This window comes from Molothrus ater, chromosome 14, assembly GCF_012460135.2.
Source record: "Molothrus ater isolate BHLD 08-10-18 breed brown headed cowbird chromosome 14, BPBGC_Mater_1.1, whole genome shotgun sequence".
In the NCBI taxonomy this organism is placed as follows: domain Eukaryota; kingdom Metazoa; phylum Chordata; class Aves; order Passeriformes; family Icteridae; genus Molothrus; species Molothrus ater.
In genome coordinates, this window is record NC_050491.2 from 12,703,024 (window position 1) to 12,719,003 (window position 15,980).

Consider the following 15,980-nt stretch of genomic DNA (forward strand, 5'->3'; position numbering starts at 1 on the left):
GAAGAAAATTCCTTCCTTGGCTGCTACCATTACACCTCATTAGGGCAGAAATGCCAATACAAAGAAACCTGACCTCCTCCACCCACTGGGACATCTCCAGCAGCCTCCTCCTGGTTGCTAATGTCACCAGAGGAGGAACCCTCATATGAAACCGCATTATTTCATATGGCTCCTAACTGTGCTTCCAAACTAAACACCATTTCTTGCATACAACTTTCAAGCTGCTGCCTTTCCCAGGGCTCCCAAGGATAGGCTGGAATACCCTTTCCAGCAGCCCAGATGCTTTGGTGGCAGTTTTATCTCATGTGGCTTTCAGCACACAAATGCTTGTTGAGGAGGTGATTTGTGGAGGAGGAGGAGTTCTGCCTCAAATTATAGTACACAAGAGGGAAAGGTGGTAAAAGAATGCCAAAACAACAGTTTATCAGGATAAATTTCCTGGGGGGCTCCAGGCAGACCTCCCCTCCCAGCTCCTCCTGACCCTAGAAAATGCTCTCAGGGAGCCTAGCCCTTGATTCCACTTCTTCCCTCCAAACAAGGACCTGCACCCCATACCTGTAGCTGACCTGTACCCTACAAGCCCCAGTGCACTTCGCCCTCAAAGGTGTCATGACCCTCAACCAGGCTGTGGGTTTAATGGCATGCAATTATGGGAACATCTCAGCAGCCTGAGAACTGCCTAGTTGTAAGCTCTCATCCTTTTTCAGTCACTCATGGCTCTGCCTTGTATATGCTCCTTTTCTCCAGCCCTGGCCAGGGCAGGAAATGTCACTTCTGGCAGCAATTTAACCTGGCTGACTTCAGTGCTTGTCCAGGGCTAAGTAGCAGGAGAGTGATTAGGGGACAGGCAGATTTCCATCTCCTGAAGGCAGGGGCAGGGAGGTCAGGGAGAAAGCACCCAGCACCAGCACAGGACAGACAGAAGCACTGGAGGCCCCCAGCCCCTTGCAGCCAACCTCAGAGGCAGGGCACATCTCTAACAGGCAGAAACAGCATCCTGTACAGATCTGCTGTTCAGAACAAAACTGCGGGGTTTAGACAGTTTGAAAAAAGTCTGTGCTTTCTCTCTCTTGTGTATTTCAGTACAGTGGTACAGGTTTAGATCCATTCAAGGCTGAATTTAAAGTTATTTTCTAGCATTCTGACTCAGAAATCAAGCATACTTGCAGCTTTTCAATATTCTCTCTTCTTTTACCCCTTTATTCCCAAACTCACACAAGAACAATATCCATCTGAATGCAGCTCCCTAGTGAAGATGTAAAAATATCTGGGATCATTAAAAAGCCATCAAGGCCAATGCACTGTACAGGGCTCTTTGCTCTCCTGATAGAATCCCAGGAAAGTACACAGCTGGGCCTTGCAGTAGTTTGTATTTCTCCTCCTGAAGATTTTCAATTAAACATTTTTAACCTACTTGTCACAAAGCACATTACAAGTAAAACTAATTTGCATTCCTTTGGACATTTTTTCATAAAGAAGAATGAAGATTTATCCCCCAAGTTAATCCCTGGTATAAGCAGTCATTCCACTACAACTCCTGAGTAAAAATAATAAGGAAGAAAAGTCAATGTGAGTCATTACATAGAGCTCAGCAAAGCCAGGCTAATCTATATGTAATGTGGGAAGCCCCAAAACACAACCACAGAGCAGCAGGCATAAAAACATCAGCTTTTAAACTCACATCTAGGATTTCCCATTGTGTCTTGCAGAAGCACCATGTTAGATTCCCACTGAATGAGATTAAGACACTACAGGAAAGATTATTATTCCTTCTACTGCTGCAGATAAAGCTTAGGTATTCAACTGCAGGGACTTTTGTTACTGCTTGGAAAAGTCAATCTGTGGCAGGATTTCCAGTGCAACTTGTGAAACTGAACTGGAAAGTAGAGCAACTGTGATTGTCCACGGCACGTGAGCTATGTCCGCAGCTGCGTGGGACTCTGGGTAGCTTTCCACACTCAAGCAATTAATTCTAGGGTTGAAGGCAACTCTACACTCAAGGATCTTCAAAAGGGAAAGAGAAATCACAATGCCACCTCGGGTTCACGACTGATTCGTAACAGATGCAGGGACGGCAGCCCTTGTGGTTCCGTGTCAAGTCTGGAGACATTTTGATGAATTCTGAGCAGATGGAGCATAAACATAATCCCTCACCCATGCACGTTTACTGCCCATCAAGTAATTGCACTGTACAGGGGCTTAATGGCCAGACCTCCCACCCAAATATTTCATCCACACTCTACAGCAGTAGAGTCATGCCATGACCACAAGAGCTGCCACACAGCCACAAAACAAGGGCCACCAAATCTGAAACCCCAACCAAAAGTCAGCAGGCCTGGCCAGTGGCCTGGCACAGAGACATCAACTTCATCTGCCACCACCCCTCCCTCCCTCCCACCACGACAGCATCCCGGAGCCTGAAAGGTTTTGTGATCCCCTAAGAGTGACCCCACGTGTCACACACAGAGCTCCACACACCCATGCTCAACCAGCAGCACATCAGTCTACCTTAGGAGTCATCTCCTTTAGGTGGGTATCAAGGGGTCCAAAGACCTGCACCTGTCACTGCTAACTTGCAACTCACTCCTGGAGTCTGGGTATTTTAGTTAAGCAACTCCTTCCTTGCTAATATTCTCTGCCCTTCCATACATGTTCTGGCCTATTGCCAGCTGTTTGCCTCATTTCTCTTCAAGAAAAATTAACACAGAAGCCAACTTCTTTTTTCCCCTATCCTCAGAGCCAGTATTTTAATATTATTCCCATAAGTCAAAGAAATTTGAATGATTATCTCATTTAAGGATGCTGTTTGTGCTGCCTACAGAACTGCATTCTGCTTCTAATAGTGTCTGAACAGCTATTCTTTTTTTTTTTTCCTGGCACTTGGGGTGATTCAAACTCCTGCCTGCTCTTTCAGCCTCACATTTTATTACTCCATAACCAGGTGAGAGAAAGTAAACGTCTCTCTGCCCAATTAAATGATTACAATAAATCTTCCACAGCCCACAGGAAATGAGCTGAGTTTGTTAAAAGGAAATCACTAATATTTGTTATCTTACATAATCACTTCAAGGGGATTATTGACTGTTCCCCATATGATACAATCCAGACTAAAATTAAAGACAAATCTCATGTCAAAAAAGCAGTCACCCCACTTAAACAACTCCAAAGTGATTTATATGAAGAGGGAGGTAAACATTTAAGCAACCAATACATCACAGCTCTTCTATTCCCCCAAAAAGTGACTTTACAGAAAAACTCTGAAGTCTAACTTGTTCTGCATGTGTGGCACCAAGTACAAGTGGCTTCTGCCTTGTGCAGATGGCTCAAGTTTACTGTTGTCACAAAAGTGCTGTTTGCTCATGTCAACTGCCTCTCCCCATGCCCTGGAGCGAGGAGAACATCATCAGCTGCTCCATAATAGATGCCTGTAGCATCTCTGACTCACTGTAATTTAAAGGCAATATTAAGAAGAAGACATGACCATTACACAAGCAAACATGGTTATTTCCACTGCAGAAGGCATTTAATTTCCTGCTGTTGTTGTTCCCTAGACAGGAGGAAAGCCTCCACCTGGGGAACTGGGCTGTGGTGCCCTCAGAACGTGACTCTACCACTCAACAGAGGTGGGGCTGGGTCCCACCCATGCTCAGCTACCACCACCACCTTTAGGTACAGGACAACAGGGAGAGATGCTGCCCATCATGGCTCCAAGGGACATGGGTGTAGCAGCTCGTTTAGGGGGGGTCTCCAGGGGGGCCCCCTAAGCTGTGTGTTCCCTGGTAGCAGCAGGCAGGCAAGGAGATTCCACTCGGCTTCTGAGGGTATTAATTAGATGAGGGTTTTATTGGGGGTCCCACCCCCAGGAGCAGCATGGTTTCTGAGGCAGAAGGGGGAAAGGGGGAGGGAGGGGGAGAGAGGGAGAGCCTAGGGAGAAAAAGGGCCAAGAGAGCCTCTGTGGTGTCCCCCCACAGCTTAACAGGGAGATCGAAAGTGGGCGCAGAATAAGACTTGGGCCAATGGGATTACAGATCCATGATACTTCAGGGGAGGATCACAGGCTTGGAATAAACTCCAGGGGTGAGACAGAGCATACCATCTAACTAAAATGTAACACCACACATGGGGACAAACACTCAGGGCACGGAGCTCACCACAGACACTTTGCTGATGACGTCCCTGGCGACGGCCAGGCCCTGCGCGAAGGTGCGGGCGGCCACGAAGGCGCGCGTCACCTGCAGCTTGAGCTTCCTGGGCACGTCCCCAAAGGGCTTCAGCTGCTCTGTGTACTTGCTGACACACTCCAGGTACTCATCCGTGAAGTGGTACTGGGGGTTGACCAGGCGGAACATGCGCTCCAGCAGGCGCGCCCAGAACTCGTTGAGCATCTCCTCCAGGTTGACGTTGCCGCCCACGTAGTAGCGCTTGAGCTCCACGAAGAGGTCCTTGAAGAGCTCCGAGTTCTGCATGTACAGCCGGCCGTACGTCCGCACAAACATGTCGTTCAAAGACTTCTCTGCGTTCTCCAGGAGCTCTTTGAAGAACTCTAGGAAAGAGGGAGAGGGGATATGGTAAACACGGGCAGTGAAAACCCCATGCCCTGACCACAAGAGCTGCCACACAGCCACAAAACAAGGGCCACCAAATCTGAAACCCCAACCAAGAGTCAGCCTGGCTGCCTTCATCTGCCACCACCCCTCCCTCCCTCCCACCACAACAGCATCCCTGAGCCTGAAAGGTTTTGTGATCCCCTAAGAGTGACCCCACGTGTCACACACAGAGCTCCACACACCCATGCTCAACCAGCAGCACATCAGTCTACCTTAAGAGTCACCTCCTTTAGGTGGGTATCAAGGTGTCCAAGAACCTATACCTGTTGTGTGTTCACACACTCCTACAACTGCTGCTTACCTGGAGGATTAGCACAACGAGACCATCATCAAACTGAAATGGAAAATTCAAGGACTCCCCCAGAAATCTGCCGTGTCTACACCTCAGAACCATGTCTATATATCAAAATTTTTGATTACTCTTCATAAGCCAATCCCCAAAACTCTCTATAGACTGGAAGACTTTTACGAGTGAAACATCTCCTGATACAAATATGAATATCATGATTAAGAGTCAGCAAAAAAGACAAAAAAAGTGCAAAAGTTTCTGATGTTTCCATTTAGGCATCTTAAAAGATGTAATTTCAAAGAACAACATATTGGAAAGAATAAAGGTGTTTTTGTGAAACAGATGTTTTGCAAAAATGAGTCCTTCTTTCTAGTTCTTGACAATTCATTTTCCAAGATTATCATAAACCAGACTCAAAAATGAAAAAACTTTAATATATTTATAAACAAATTTTAAAAATCGACCTGCAGGTTCTTTCTCCCATCCTGCAAGTTCATCATCTCTCAGGGCAAGGCCTGACCACTTACCCAGTTGGTCCTGATCACAGAAGGGTCTTCAGATATTTGTGGCAGTGAGAAAACCCCCACAAATATACCAGAATTTGCTTAAAATCTGAGGGCTAAACATTTGGTACAATACCAAGAGATTTTTCAAAATATGAAGGACAGATAGGGTTTGTGATCTTTATCATTTTCTAAAAGCAAATCCCCACTTTGGTTCACTCTCTGGGAGCGCTGGACAGCCCAGAGTGGCTGTTGCCATGTCCTGGCAGTGCCACATGTGTCCCCAACACTGATAACAAGTTGACCCGATGCTGATACCACTGCAAAAGCAGTTTAAAGAACACATCCTCCAAGAATTCATCACCGCAACCTTGACACGTGGGCCTAAGCACAAACTACCCTGCCACAAAGCCTTTGCCTTGGAGATTTGGCATAGATGAGATTAAAAGAAATAAAATAAAATAAAATAAAAATTAAATAAAAAAAATTAAAATAAAATAAAATTTAAAATTTAAAAAATAAAATAAAATAAAATATAGGGGAGGCGTCCAGCAGGCCAAAAGCATTTGGGCCATTTTGGAAGAAAACTCCCTGCTCTATAGCCTTGGGGGCAGCTAAGGAGAGCAATGCAGGTGCCACAGGGACAAAGTCTCCCATGCCTGTTTGCTCCAGCCCCACAGGGAGCACCAGCACCCTGGGGAGCAGGAGCAGCAGGGTGAGGAAGCAGATTATTTTATGCATGCCACCAGCAATTGAGGATTCTGACCTCTGCTTTTCTGTGACTCATATTCAATAAATATTTTTTAATAAAACATGCCTCTGTGGTTTTCTAAATCCTCAAAGGAGCAATGCTTAGAGCTAGAAGTTGTTATAAGGGGGAGGGGGGGGAATATTTTGGCCCAGTGTGAATTTAAACCTTGTTAAAAGACATTAAAAGTATGCTGAAGTTCAGATTTTCGTCTTCAAAGTGCTCCAGTACAAACAAAGCCTAACACAGAAAACATTTTCTGGAAAAACTGAAACATTCCATGAGTTCCTGATGAACAAAGTCATGGGGTTCAATGCCTGACATGGCTGTATATAATGCAGCCTCTTAGGAGCACAAGAGAAATGATCCAGGGAAGAGGAGATTGATTTCAAACACCCAACACGTCCTCTGTCCAATATCAGCAGGAACCTCCACTTTCGTTCCCATGACTGGCATTTCCTCTCCAGGAAGATTTTTTTCTGTTGAGTTTATACTATAGAGATTAGCTTGGTGTATATTAATTTCTAATTCACTTAATCATTTTGAAGGCTCACTTCCTTCCTTTGCTCAGACCTTTTAGTAACACCAAATAAGTTGTTTATTTAAATATACTTCTGTACCAGGCACAAAACCTGATAGATGCATCAGCAAACTCTTCAAAAATAATTAGATTTTTAAAATTATATTGATGGCAAATCTACCAGATAGCTCGAACCATCAGTCTAGAGAACCCAAAGCAATGTTTTAAGCCAAGAAAGTTAACTCAGGTAATACATCCATATTACCATAACCAATTTATTCTCCTGACCAAACTCATTTTACTGGTTACACTCCAAAGTGAAAGTTGAATAAACTGTATCCAGGCTTTAGAGCTCTTCATCTCTTAGCAATTTTTCATGTGGGCTAGAACCAGCTATGTTCATTAATTATCATGAAGAAAATCCTGCAATCTAATTAGAAGCAAATACCTGCACACCTAGAGCCTCCCAGCCAGCAGCTTTTCCTTGCCCAAAAGGAAGGTAAATAAAGGAAATTAAAACTTCCTACCACAACCAGGCACTTCCAAAAGCCCAATGCAGCACTGCTGAAGGAGGCAGCATGCATGCACAGCTCTGCTGTCTCTGGCTCAAACTTCAACCACCATTTTCATGGACGGAAAACTCCCCTTCTCAAGTGCCACTTTCCAGAGAAGAAGGGAAGGAAGAAGGGCAGGAGGGCAGAGGAGACTGTGTCTGCAGCCTGGAGTCAGCACCCACCCTTGCCAGCACATGCCTGTATCCCTGGACATGCCAGACAGGATGCCCTGGTGCCTGTGGCATGGCCACTGGGTGCCACTGCTGGCACCTCCAGGCTCCTGGGGTGGAGGTGGGGTTGGATGGAGGGCAGGGGTGATGTCAAGCATGGCACTGGGGATGAAGAGACACTCAGCACCAGCAAGCAGGGATGGATCCAGCAGTGGGATGTGCATGGCATCTTCCTCCATGCAATGCACAGCACTCCTAACCTGGTCAGCAGCAGCAATTAAATTATATCTATAGATGCATTTTAGTGTAGCTATTGGCACAGTGGAAGTCTGCATCCTCAGTTTCTATCTCCACATCAAGAAATCAGCTTGGGCGCCACAAGGAACATTAATCTTTTCTGTGTGCAAACTATGGGCATAGATGCCTGCAAGGAAAAGAAAAAAGCCTGAAAGTCCTTTTTATGAGTTAAATGCTAATCTGACTAGTAACTCGCTATATCTAATTAGATACTAATTCTCCCCTTCACAGAAATGAGCTGATTAGCAAACACCAACATAACCCAGCATTAACCTTGCCAGCACAAGAAGAAAAATGGCAGGTTCCTCTCTTACGTCTTGACTGTTTGCTGGGTAAAATAAATGACCACCTTTCATTTGTATTAGAAGTTGACTTGTTCTCAAACAAAGCAAACACACAAAGGCCTCGGTTGCTTATTTTACAGCACTGTAAAAGCACGTTTTACAGCTGTGTTGCAAGCAATCTGTACTCATTAAATTATCACTCTGACAGGCTTCCTGTGAAAAGCTGTCAAATGCAAACATTTTTCACAGACGACAAATCATACTTTGCCAGTGCTCCCTCAGCCACTGCTATCTGCAGGGATGGCAGGCTCTCTCTTCCCTCCAGTTATCTTGTTTAAACTCCCTGGACAAGGGCTGGCCCCTCTTGTCGACAAACAGGCACACACACGGTTGGGAAGGGTTTCACAAACCGACCTGCCAGAGCAGCACGTGGCTCCTAGGTCCCCCTGGCTCTCCTGACTGAGAGCAGAGCCTGCAGAGAGGGCTGGCGTGCACACAGAGGATGAACCACAGACAAGGCCTTTGGGATAACATGGCACAGCCAGCTCTGGTCCAACCTGACCAAGGAGCAAGGTCATGCTGTACTGTTTCAACACACCTCAGCCAAGTCCTGCTGATGCAAAGTCACCTTCTCACTCAAGGTGATGCTCAGGAGGACGAGCTCCAGGCTGAGGGAACCAGCACTGTGGGACCAAAGCCACAAAACCGTTCTTAATGTCAAGAAACAATTTTAAAATTTGTCTGTATTGCAGAATGAATCCTGTGCATGCTACAGGCTTTGATACTCAAAGGAAGATGACATTTCCAATGCAATTAAGTTTAGGAGGCAGAAGAGGCAGTAATCTGCACTTGGGCAATCTACAACTCTGGGTTCTGTTTATTCTTTTAACATTATTTAATTTCAGAGTAGAATTTCAATGCCCACTACTTGGGGAAAGCCTAGAGATGTCAGGAAATGGTAAGAAAGTCAGGATGTGACATATGTGCCATCTCTGCAATAAAAATCCTGGGGAAAAAGTCTCTGCTTTTGAACAAATCCTTCTTTAAAAGAGCACATTGAGAAACATAACCATAGTTACTTGGCAATTTCCTTTTTTTCAGATAATAAGATGTATTACCTCTTTGCAGCTTGAGGGCAGACCAGCCCTGCCAATAACCCAGTGCAGAAGAGCACTGCATCTCCCCAAGGTGCTTCCACATGACATCAGATTCCACTGCCAGAATAATTCAAAACAATCTTTCTTCCAAATTGCAGATACATGAGCTAATTGAAGAAACACACTCCACCCACTGTGAGACAGAGTAAGTCCCACCTCCAGACAACACATCTACTTCTTTTGACTTTCAGACCCAATATATTTTTGATCTTGAATTCATAGGTGTCACCTGAAAATATTTTTTTGTTCGTTTTGGTTTTTTTAAAAGTAAGAAGGGATGCAGTGTTTTCCTATTCCCTGTGCTAACATTTTCAGATATTTCAAGAGTGGGATTTTCATACAAGAGTGCTTTTGCTGAGGAGAGTCCAGTGCTGCAGGGCACAGTCCTACCTAAATCAAAGGCAGCTCCTGGAAATGAGATGAACACATCAAAGGGGCACATTCCCCTTCACCCACAGACAGGTTTGGCACTTCCGTACATGCACTGGCAACAAAGGAAACAGCAGAAAAAACTGCCTGGTCTGAGCTGCCTCCTGCCACCACCTGCCCTGTGTCAGGACCCCAGCCCTGGTGTCCCCAGGGCTGAATCCAGAGCTGACCACGGCAGGAGTGCAAAGCTGTGCTTTCAATTTCTTTATCTTCAGGAGCAAAACACATTTATTTCAGGGAATTCTTTCACACAGAGAGGCACAGTGCTCCACAGCATCACACTTACTGCTCTTGTAGCCACTGCAAAGAGTGAAATCATCAGTGACCCAGGGCTCAGCACCTAAAACCCCCATGTTTTACGGAACAAAGGAAACCTTAACTGCAGTGCAAAAAAAGGTCAAGTCTTATCCAAGAGTTCAGCAAGGCTGCTGAGCACACATGCTTGCTACAGACACCCATCTGTTGGCCATGTTCAGGTGTGCTGGGGCCCTTCCAAAGGACACCAGGGCTGCCTTTTTGCTCCCAAAAGCCACCAGACATCCTGCATTTCCCAGGCACCAGTTTCCCTTAGTTAAGGGCCGGGTTTTCAATTGGCCTTATTCTGTTTGAGGTTTGCAAATCAACTACACAAACAGATCCCAGGTAGACGTGCAATTACCCAACCACCTTAAAAAACAAATAAAACCAGGTTCAAACATGCATGTGGAACATGCTGAATTTTTATGGGCACAATTAATTAGTTTCAGATAATTTGCCACCCAGCATTTTGAGCATACTCTTAATATATTGTCCAGATTATGATTAATTAAGGACCTTCTATCTTAGCAAAACCTTTAATTTGCTTGTCTTGTATAGACAATTATGTATAGACAAGACAATTATGCTTTCTAGTGTGTACAAGAGAACACTGCCACAAAGAGATTAATTATCTTTTCTCCTTAAAAGGTTTACTCATAAAATGTCCACAACAGCAAGATGGATTCCCAGACAAATGCTCCTGCCCAAGCCATGGCCCCACGGGCTATGCTGTGGACAGGCTGGCTCTGTCCCTGGGTTTTCCAGAGGTGCAGATGCAAACTCCACCCTGCAGCTGCTCCTACTATCTAAAGCAAAAGTCATTCCAGACAGATAAATGGAATTTGGGAGAAAAGAGACAAATGTTTCTCAGCTCTCTTCACCTGGAGGTTGAAGCCATCCACAGCCATGCCACCTAGTCCAAAGGGAGAAAAGCAATTATTTTTTTCTGAATGTGCTTCATTATTTTTAATATGCTTTCACTTCCTTCATTGCATATACAGGATTTGTAATTTCCACCAGGGAAAAACAAATCCTAACTTAACAACCTTTTTCCGGAAGCGTTGAGAAACCGATGAACACATAGTGTTAACACATTTATTGAATATGAACTCAGAAGGGCAGGGCAGATCCACAAGCTGTTTATCTGTCCTGTTTTCAAACATGTGTTAGCACTTATTGACATGGGAAGAACTCTTTCACAGGGCTTGAAAAAGTACAGGCTTAAATCTTGCCAGTGCCACAGCAACAGCCACAATATGTGAATGCTGCAGAGCTGGGAGGAACAACATCTCCCTGAACTTTGCTTGATTAGTGAAAGTCAAGACAACATAAACAACTAGGTCACAGTCTCATAGGTTAAAAAAACCCAAACCCACCAAAAATAAAATATCTAGAAGTTCTGGTTTCTGGAGCACTGTGGGGCTAGTGGAGCCCAGAAGAGCAGAGCAGAAGACAACACAGAGCACTGGGTAGCAGCACCACACTGACACTGAGCTTATTAGAGATTAAGGAGCAATGAAGGAGGAGGACAATGTGGAGATGGCTGTCTGTGATCCAAGAAACAAAGAGCAGCACATTGCATCCTGCTGTACGTACCTGACATCCCATGAACTAGGCAAACAGTGAGAAATGCCCTTGGGTCCTTTCTTAGTCCATCCTGCTCTGCCACATCCATGCAGGATGAGCCCAGACTTCATAGCCTCTTCATTCCTGGTTTCAGGGACTGTCACTGGTTATACACCCCATTTTTGCTCAGCTATGCTGAGTCTTCTCCCCCTGCTTCCACATTGCCTCCTACCCAGGCAGCAGGTCCATCATTCCCTGCACTTGTATCCCCCTCCTTTCAACAACTCTTCCTCAATACACCTCCCTGCAGCTGTTTCTTCTTTCTCCATTGTTTGCTCTTCCCCCTACTCCCCCCGTGCCTAATTTTCACTGCACCCATTCCTCAATCTCTTCAGCCACACCTGTGATGTCTCAGGTGCTTCAGCCTTTGCCCCACATCCATTTGGTACCAATACACCAAGTTCCCAGCCCAAACTTCACCTGCAAGTGAGCTCCTTCAGGCTGCCTCCCACATGCTCCCAACGCAAAGGAACTTTCTGGGACACTCACTAAGGTATTTCACAGGTACAGGCTTTCCCAAGCCTCCCTTCCTACTGCTGTCAGAGTGTGAGGAGGGCCTGCACTACTGAACACTGGGGATGTCTTTCTTGTTCCCATTACCTCAGTTACCCTCATCTCATTACACTTGCACAGAGAGCTCTTCCAGCTGGGGCTGCCTCTTATTTGTTCAGCCAGCATCTGAGTGGCTGGACACTAAGACATTACAGTACATTAAACACTAATAAAACAGCTCCAGCCCTGCACTAGTGGGTTATCACACCCCCAAGCCAAACCACCACCACCAAAATGGGCATTCAGGGCAGCAGCTACCAGGGCTATGCACATAGGCTTGGTGGCTCCTTTGTGCAGGAAGGAGGAAGAGAGAGTTAATTTTAAACAGATAAACAATAGCTTATTCACTGGTTGACAGCAATTAGTAACCAGAGAACACCAGGCACGTTTCCTCTAGCCATGTACAAAGCCTGCTGCCTGCATCTTTGCTTTTGGGAAAAAAGTCAAAAGGATAAGAGCAGTTTGCTTGTGACCTTAAGAGCAGAACTGCTTTAACCTGAGATCATATAAGAGTGTTTGATTCCCCCCCAACCTCATATACTATGTCCTTTTGCCCCTTGCTGAAATTTTTGCTTAGTTACAAGATCTAGGATATTATTTTCCTCTCCTAAACAACAAGGCAGGAACTCCTTTCACCTCACCCCACGAGATATCCTACATCTGTGGTAACTTGAACTTGACCTCAGGATCTTTCCAAGCCTCCCAAAAGAGAGGTCTGGTTCTCACCACTGTCAGGCAAGCACCACCCTTCTCAATGAACAAGACTAAAAATCCTAGTGGTGTATGTACCTCCTTAAAAACCTCCAGATGGAGAGGAGCCAGTTGAACAAAAACTAAGAATAAACAAACTTCCACCCAAGGCACAGACAGCAGACAATTTGTTTCATTGCTGTTGCACTGAGTGGGAAAGCACACACAAAAAGCCCACAAGTGGGATTTTCTAAAGGAAGTGTGTTGGTGGTTGCTCCCTCCAGCTTCTCCTCAGTGACTCCCCCTCTGTCCTTGGGAAACAGCAATCCGAAACCAAGTCCAAAGGATTGCCTCTCCACAACAGCTTCTTTGAGGTAAATCTTCCCAGCATTTTCTGCGCTGGTTGGTGTGAGGTTTGGTGCCATCCATTTCTGGGGAGGGCAGAACAAGGCTGCACCTTCACCTCAATGTGAGGGGGTGCAAAGACTAAACCACCCTATTGTTTGTGCCCTAACGGTGCCATGGTCATCAGTGCACTCACCTGAAGGTGGGTGGCACTGGGAGAGCTCTCTCACCCCACAGGTTTGTTCAGAAGCTCAAACTCCATGCAGCTCTGGCACAGCAGAGGTCCAGCACTCCATGCTCCAGCTGTGCCAACACACCTGGAGCTGCCTCCTGCAGACATGAACGTGCTGCAGCCAGTACTGACCCCATGGGCCTGGGTGCCACAGACATGGGGGGACCCTGCCAAAGGAGCAGGATGAGGGCCCAGGTCTCTGCTCTCACAGGCAGTTTCCAGTAAAAGAGTTAATGTGAGATGAAGGTCCCCAAAGGGCAGTTATTTTGGTGAGGCAGAGCACCACGATGGGCTGCCAAATTCTAACTATAGGAGCAGCAGGCTGGGCACCTGTGGGGCTCATCTTTCACTGTTTGCCTCCACACTGCCTGAAGCAGCAGAAAGAAGACCACCAAAAGCTTTCTCTTGTCCCCTCTATGTCCTTCCAAGTTATTAATACATCCCAGCTAAGCATCCCACTGCACCAGCACACCTCCCTGATAAACTGGTACCTGGAGATAGCAGCTGGAAGCAAAGGGTTATCTGAACAACAAAAACTAAATTCTGAAATTAATTACAGGCTTTTCCCTCCAGTTTCAGCAGAGGTTGGAAGCTATTTGGCCAATGTTCTTCTGACCAGACTCTTGGATTCAGCCACATGCCAGTTTTTGGAAGAAATTCATGTACTCAGGAGTAACACAGGGCTCACACTTTGGTCAAGGGCACCCTGGGATGCTTCAAAGATACTCATCATGATCACACCTTGTACCTGTAGCTACCCTGCCCAATACAAACAGGAGCCCACAAACAGGAATCTCTCTCCAGCCCCTCTGCCTGCTCCCTGTACAGCAGAGGGGTTGTGTGCACCATGGACTTGGGGACCCCTGGCCAGCTCTTCCTTCTTGGATTTGGTTTCTTTCCACTTATTGTCCCCAAAGGGTTTCCTTTTACACTTCTGTATTTGTTTTATCTTAAATGCTAATGGAAAATCCAGAGAGATTGGATCAGAAATTGAACTCTTGGCATTTAATCACTTCCCAGATGCTGGCGTGGGCTGTACCATTTGATACAACTCCTTCTGTCATGTGGGCATTGGGAACTCCAAACCTACTGCCAGAGACAGACCCCTCACACACTTCCCTCCTGTACAATGAGGGCTGCAGAAGTTTGCTGCCTTGCCTAAGTCTGGAGTTCACAAAATAGAAGGACACAACTTGGTTTAAGTGCAACACCAAAAGTGCTTGTGCAATACAGAGGCAGGAGAAACAAGGAGCTGGTGGGACTCAGCAGCCCCTCTATTTTTTGCTCCCAGAAAAGGGCTTAGCACAACAGTTTCATCTTCCAAGAGATTCAGGACATGTCTTTAAAAAGTGAAAAGTAAGAACATCTTATCTAGGAAGCAGCGGAACAGCGGAAACACTGCAGAAGAGTTATGGGCTATGTCCTGTCCTGGCTCCAATTCCTCAAAACAGCTGAGCAGCTTCCCCAGAGCAATGTTGGCTAGCACAGACCCTGGCGTGGAAAACTTCAGCCTCAAAGGGCAAAAGAGGTGAAAGTTCAAATTTAATACATGGAACTGAGCATTTTTGCAGTCTTAATGTCACCATTAATTCTAATAATGTTATTAATCCCCAAGAGAGTGAAGGGGAGGGCACTAAGCTGTGAAGATAAGACAAGGCACAAGAGATTTTATTTTAAAAAAGGGAGGGGGTGTTTAAATCCCTGACTGCTATAGCTGCTTCTAGGGCATGAGATGTCCCCACAGTCAGTTACAGCTTTCCCATGAATGCCACTGTCACAGAGGGAGACACTAACAGGACCAGAAAATTTTATCCCCTAATTTCTCAGTGAAGCCCATAAACATATCTGAGATCAACGAGCAAATCTTCACCTCTAAAATCATTTAGCAATGGTGAATTCAACAACTCACAAACTTTTTTATTTTAACAAAAAAGCATTTCCCCTGCTGCTGAAAATACATCTCTTACTGAAATGCTGGCATCAGGCTAGTGGCTTAAATTACAACATGAGAGACCTCCAGGGGCATACATACCTGTACTGTAAGCAAATATTTAGACAGGATATGTAAGATATGGGACTCCTGAGCTCACAAGTTCTCCCAGTGCCTGCAAACCAAATACACACAGGAAGATCTGATGCTGTCACTTTATGCACTGGGAGCTGAAATGACTCCTGATCAGCCCTTTGGGGGTGGATAATCAGCAGATTGTTCCATGCTCCTGATTAAAGAGGAGATAATCCATTTCTGTATGGCTTTGGTGTCAGATCAGAGCAATTCTGGCAACAGTTCCAACAGCACACAGGGCTCCAGCAACAGCTGAAGCAAACACTCCAGAAGCCACAGGGCATCCCAGCCTCCATCCAAAGGATGTGCCGCCACTTGGACTGTCCTTCTGCAGCAGCAACTGCTGCAAAGGTCAAGCACATAACGGAGGCAGGACAGGTTTGCCTCTCCTCCCAGACCTGAATGTCAAGGCTGGGGGTTCAGCAGCCAGAGAACCCACAAAGATTTCCAAAGGGCTGGAGGATAGGGTTTGCTGTCTGGGCTGCACCCTGGAGCGGCCGATCGCAGCCTGGGGATGTGTCACCCCTCAAGAGAAGTGTCCACTCCACTTGAAGTGAATTTGGTCTCTAATAACTCATCCTGCCTACTCAGTCACACTGCACAGCTGCAGCACAG

The 15,980-nt window shown here is 45.9% G+C and overlaps 1 protein-coding gene across 1 annotated transcript in view; it reads right to left on the reverse strand.

Moving 5' to 3' along the window:
- The window catches only part of GPC4 (glypican 4), a 67,339-nt gene that overhangs the window by 18,655 nt on the left and 32,704 nt on the right, over nucleotides 1-15,980 (reverse strand). Inside the window, exon 3 of the mRNA XM_036402325.1 lies at nucleotides 4,152-4,543. Coding sequence (XP_036258218.1) covers nucleotides 4,152-4,543 — 392 coding nt within the window. The remainder of the gene's footprint in view (nucleotides 1-4,151; nucleotides 4,544-15,980) is intronic.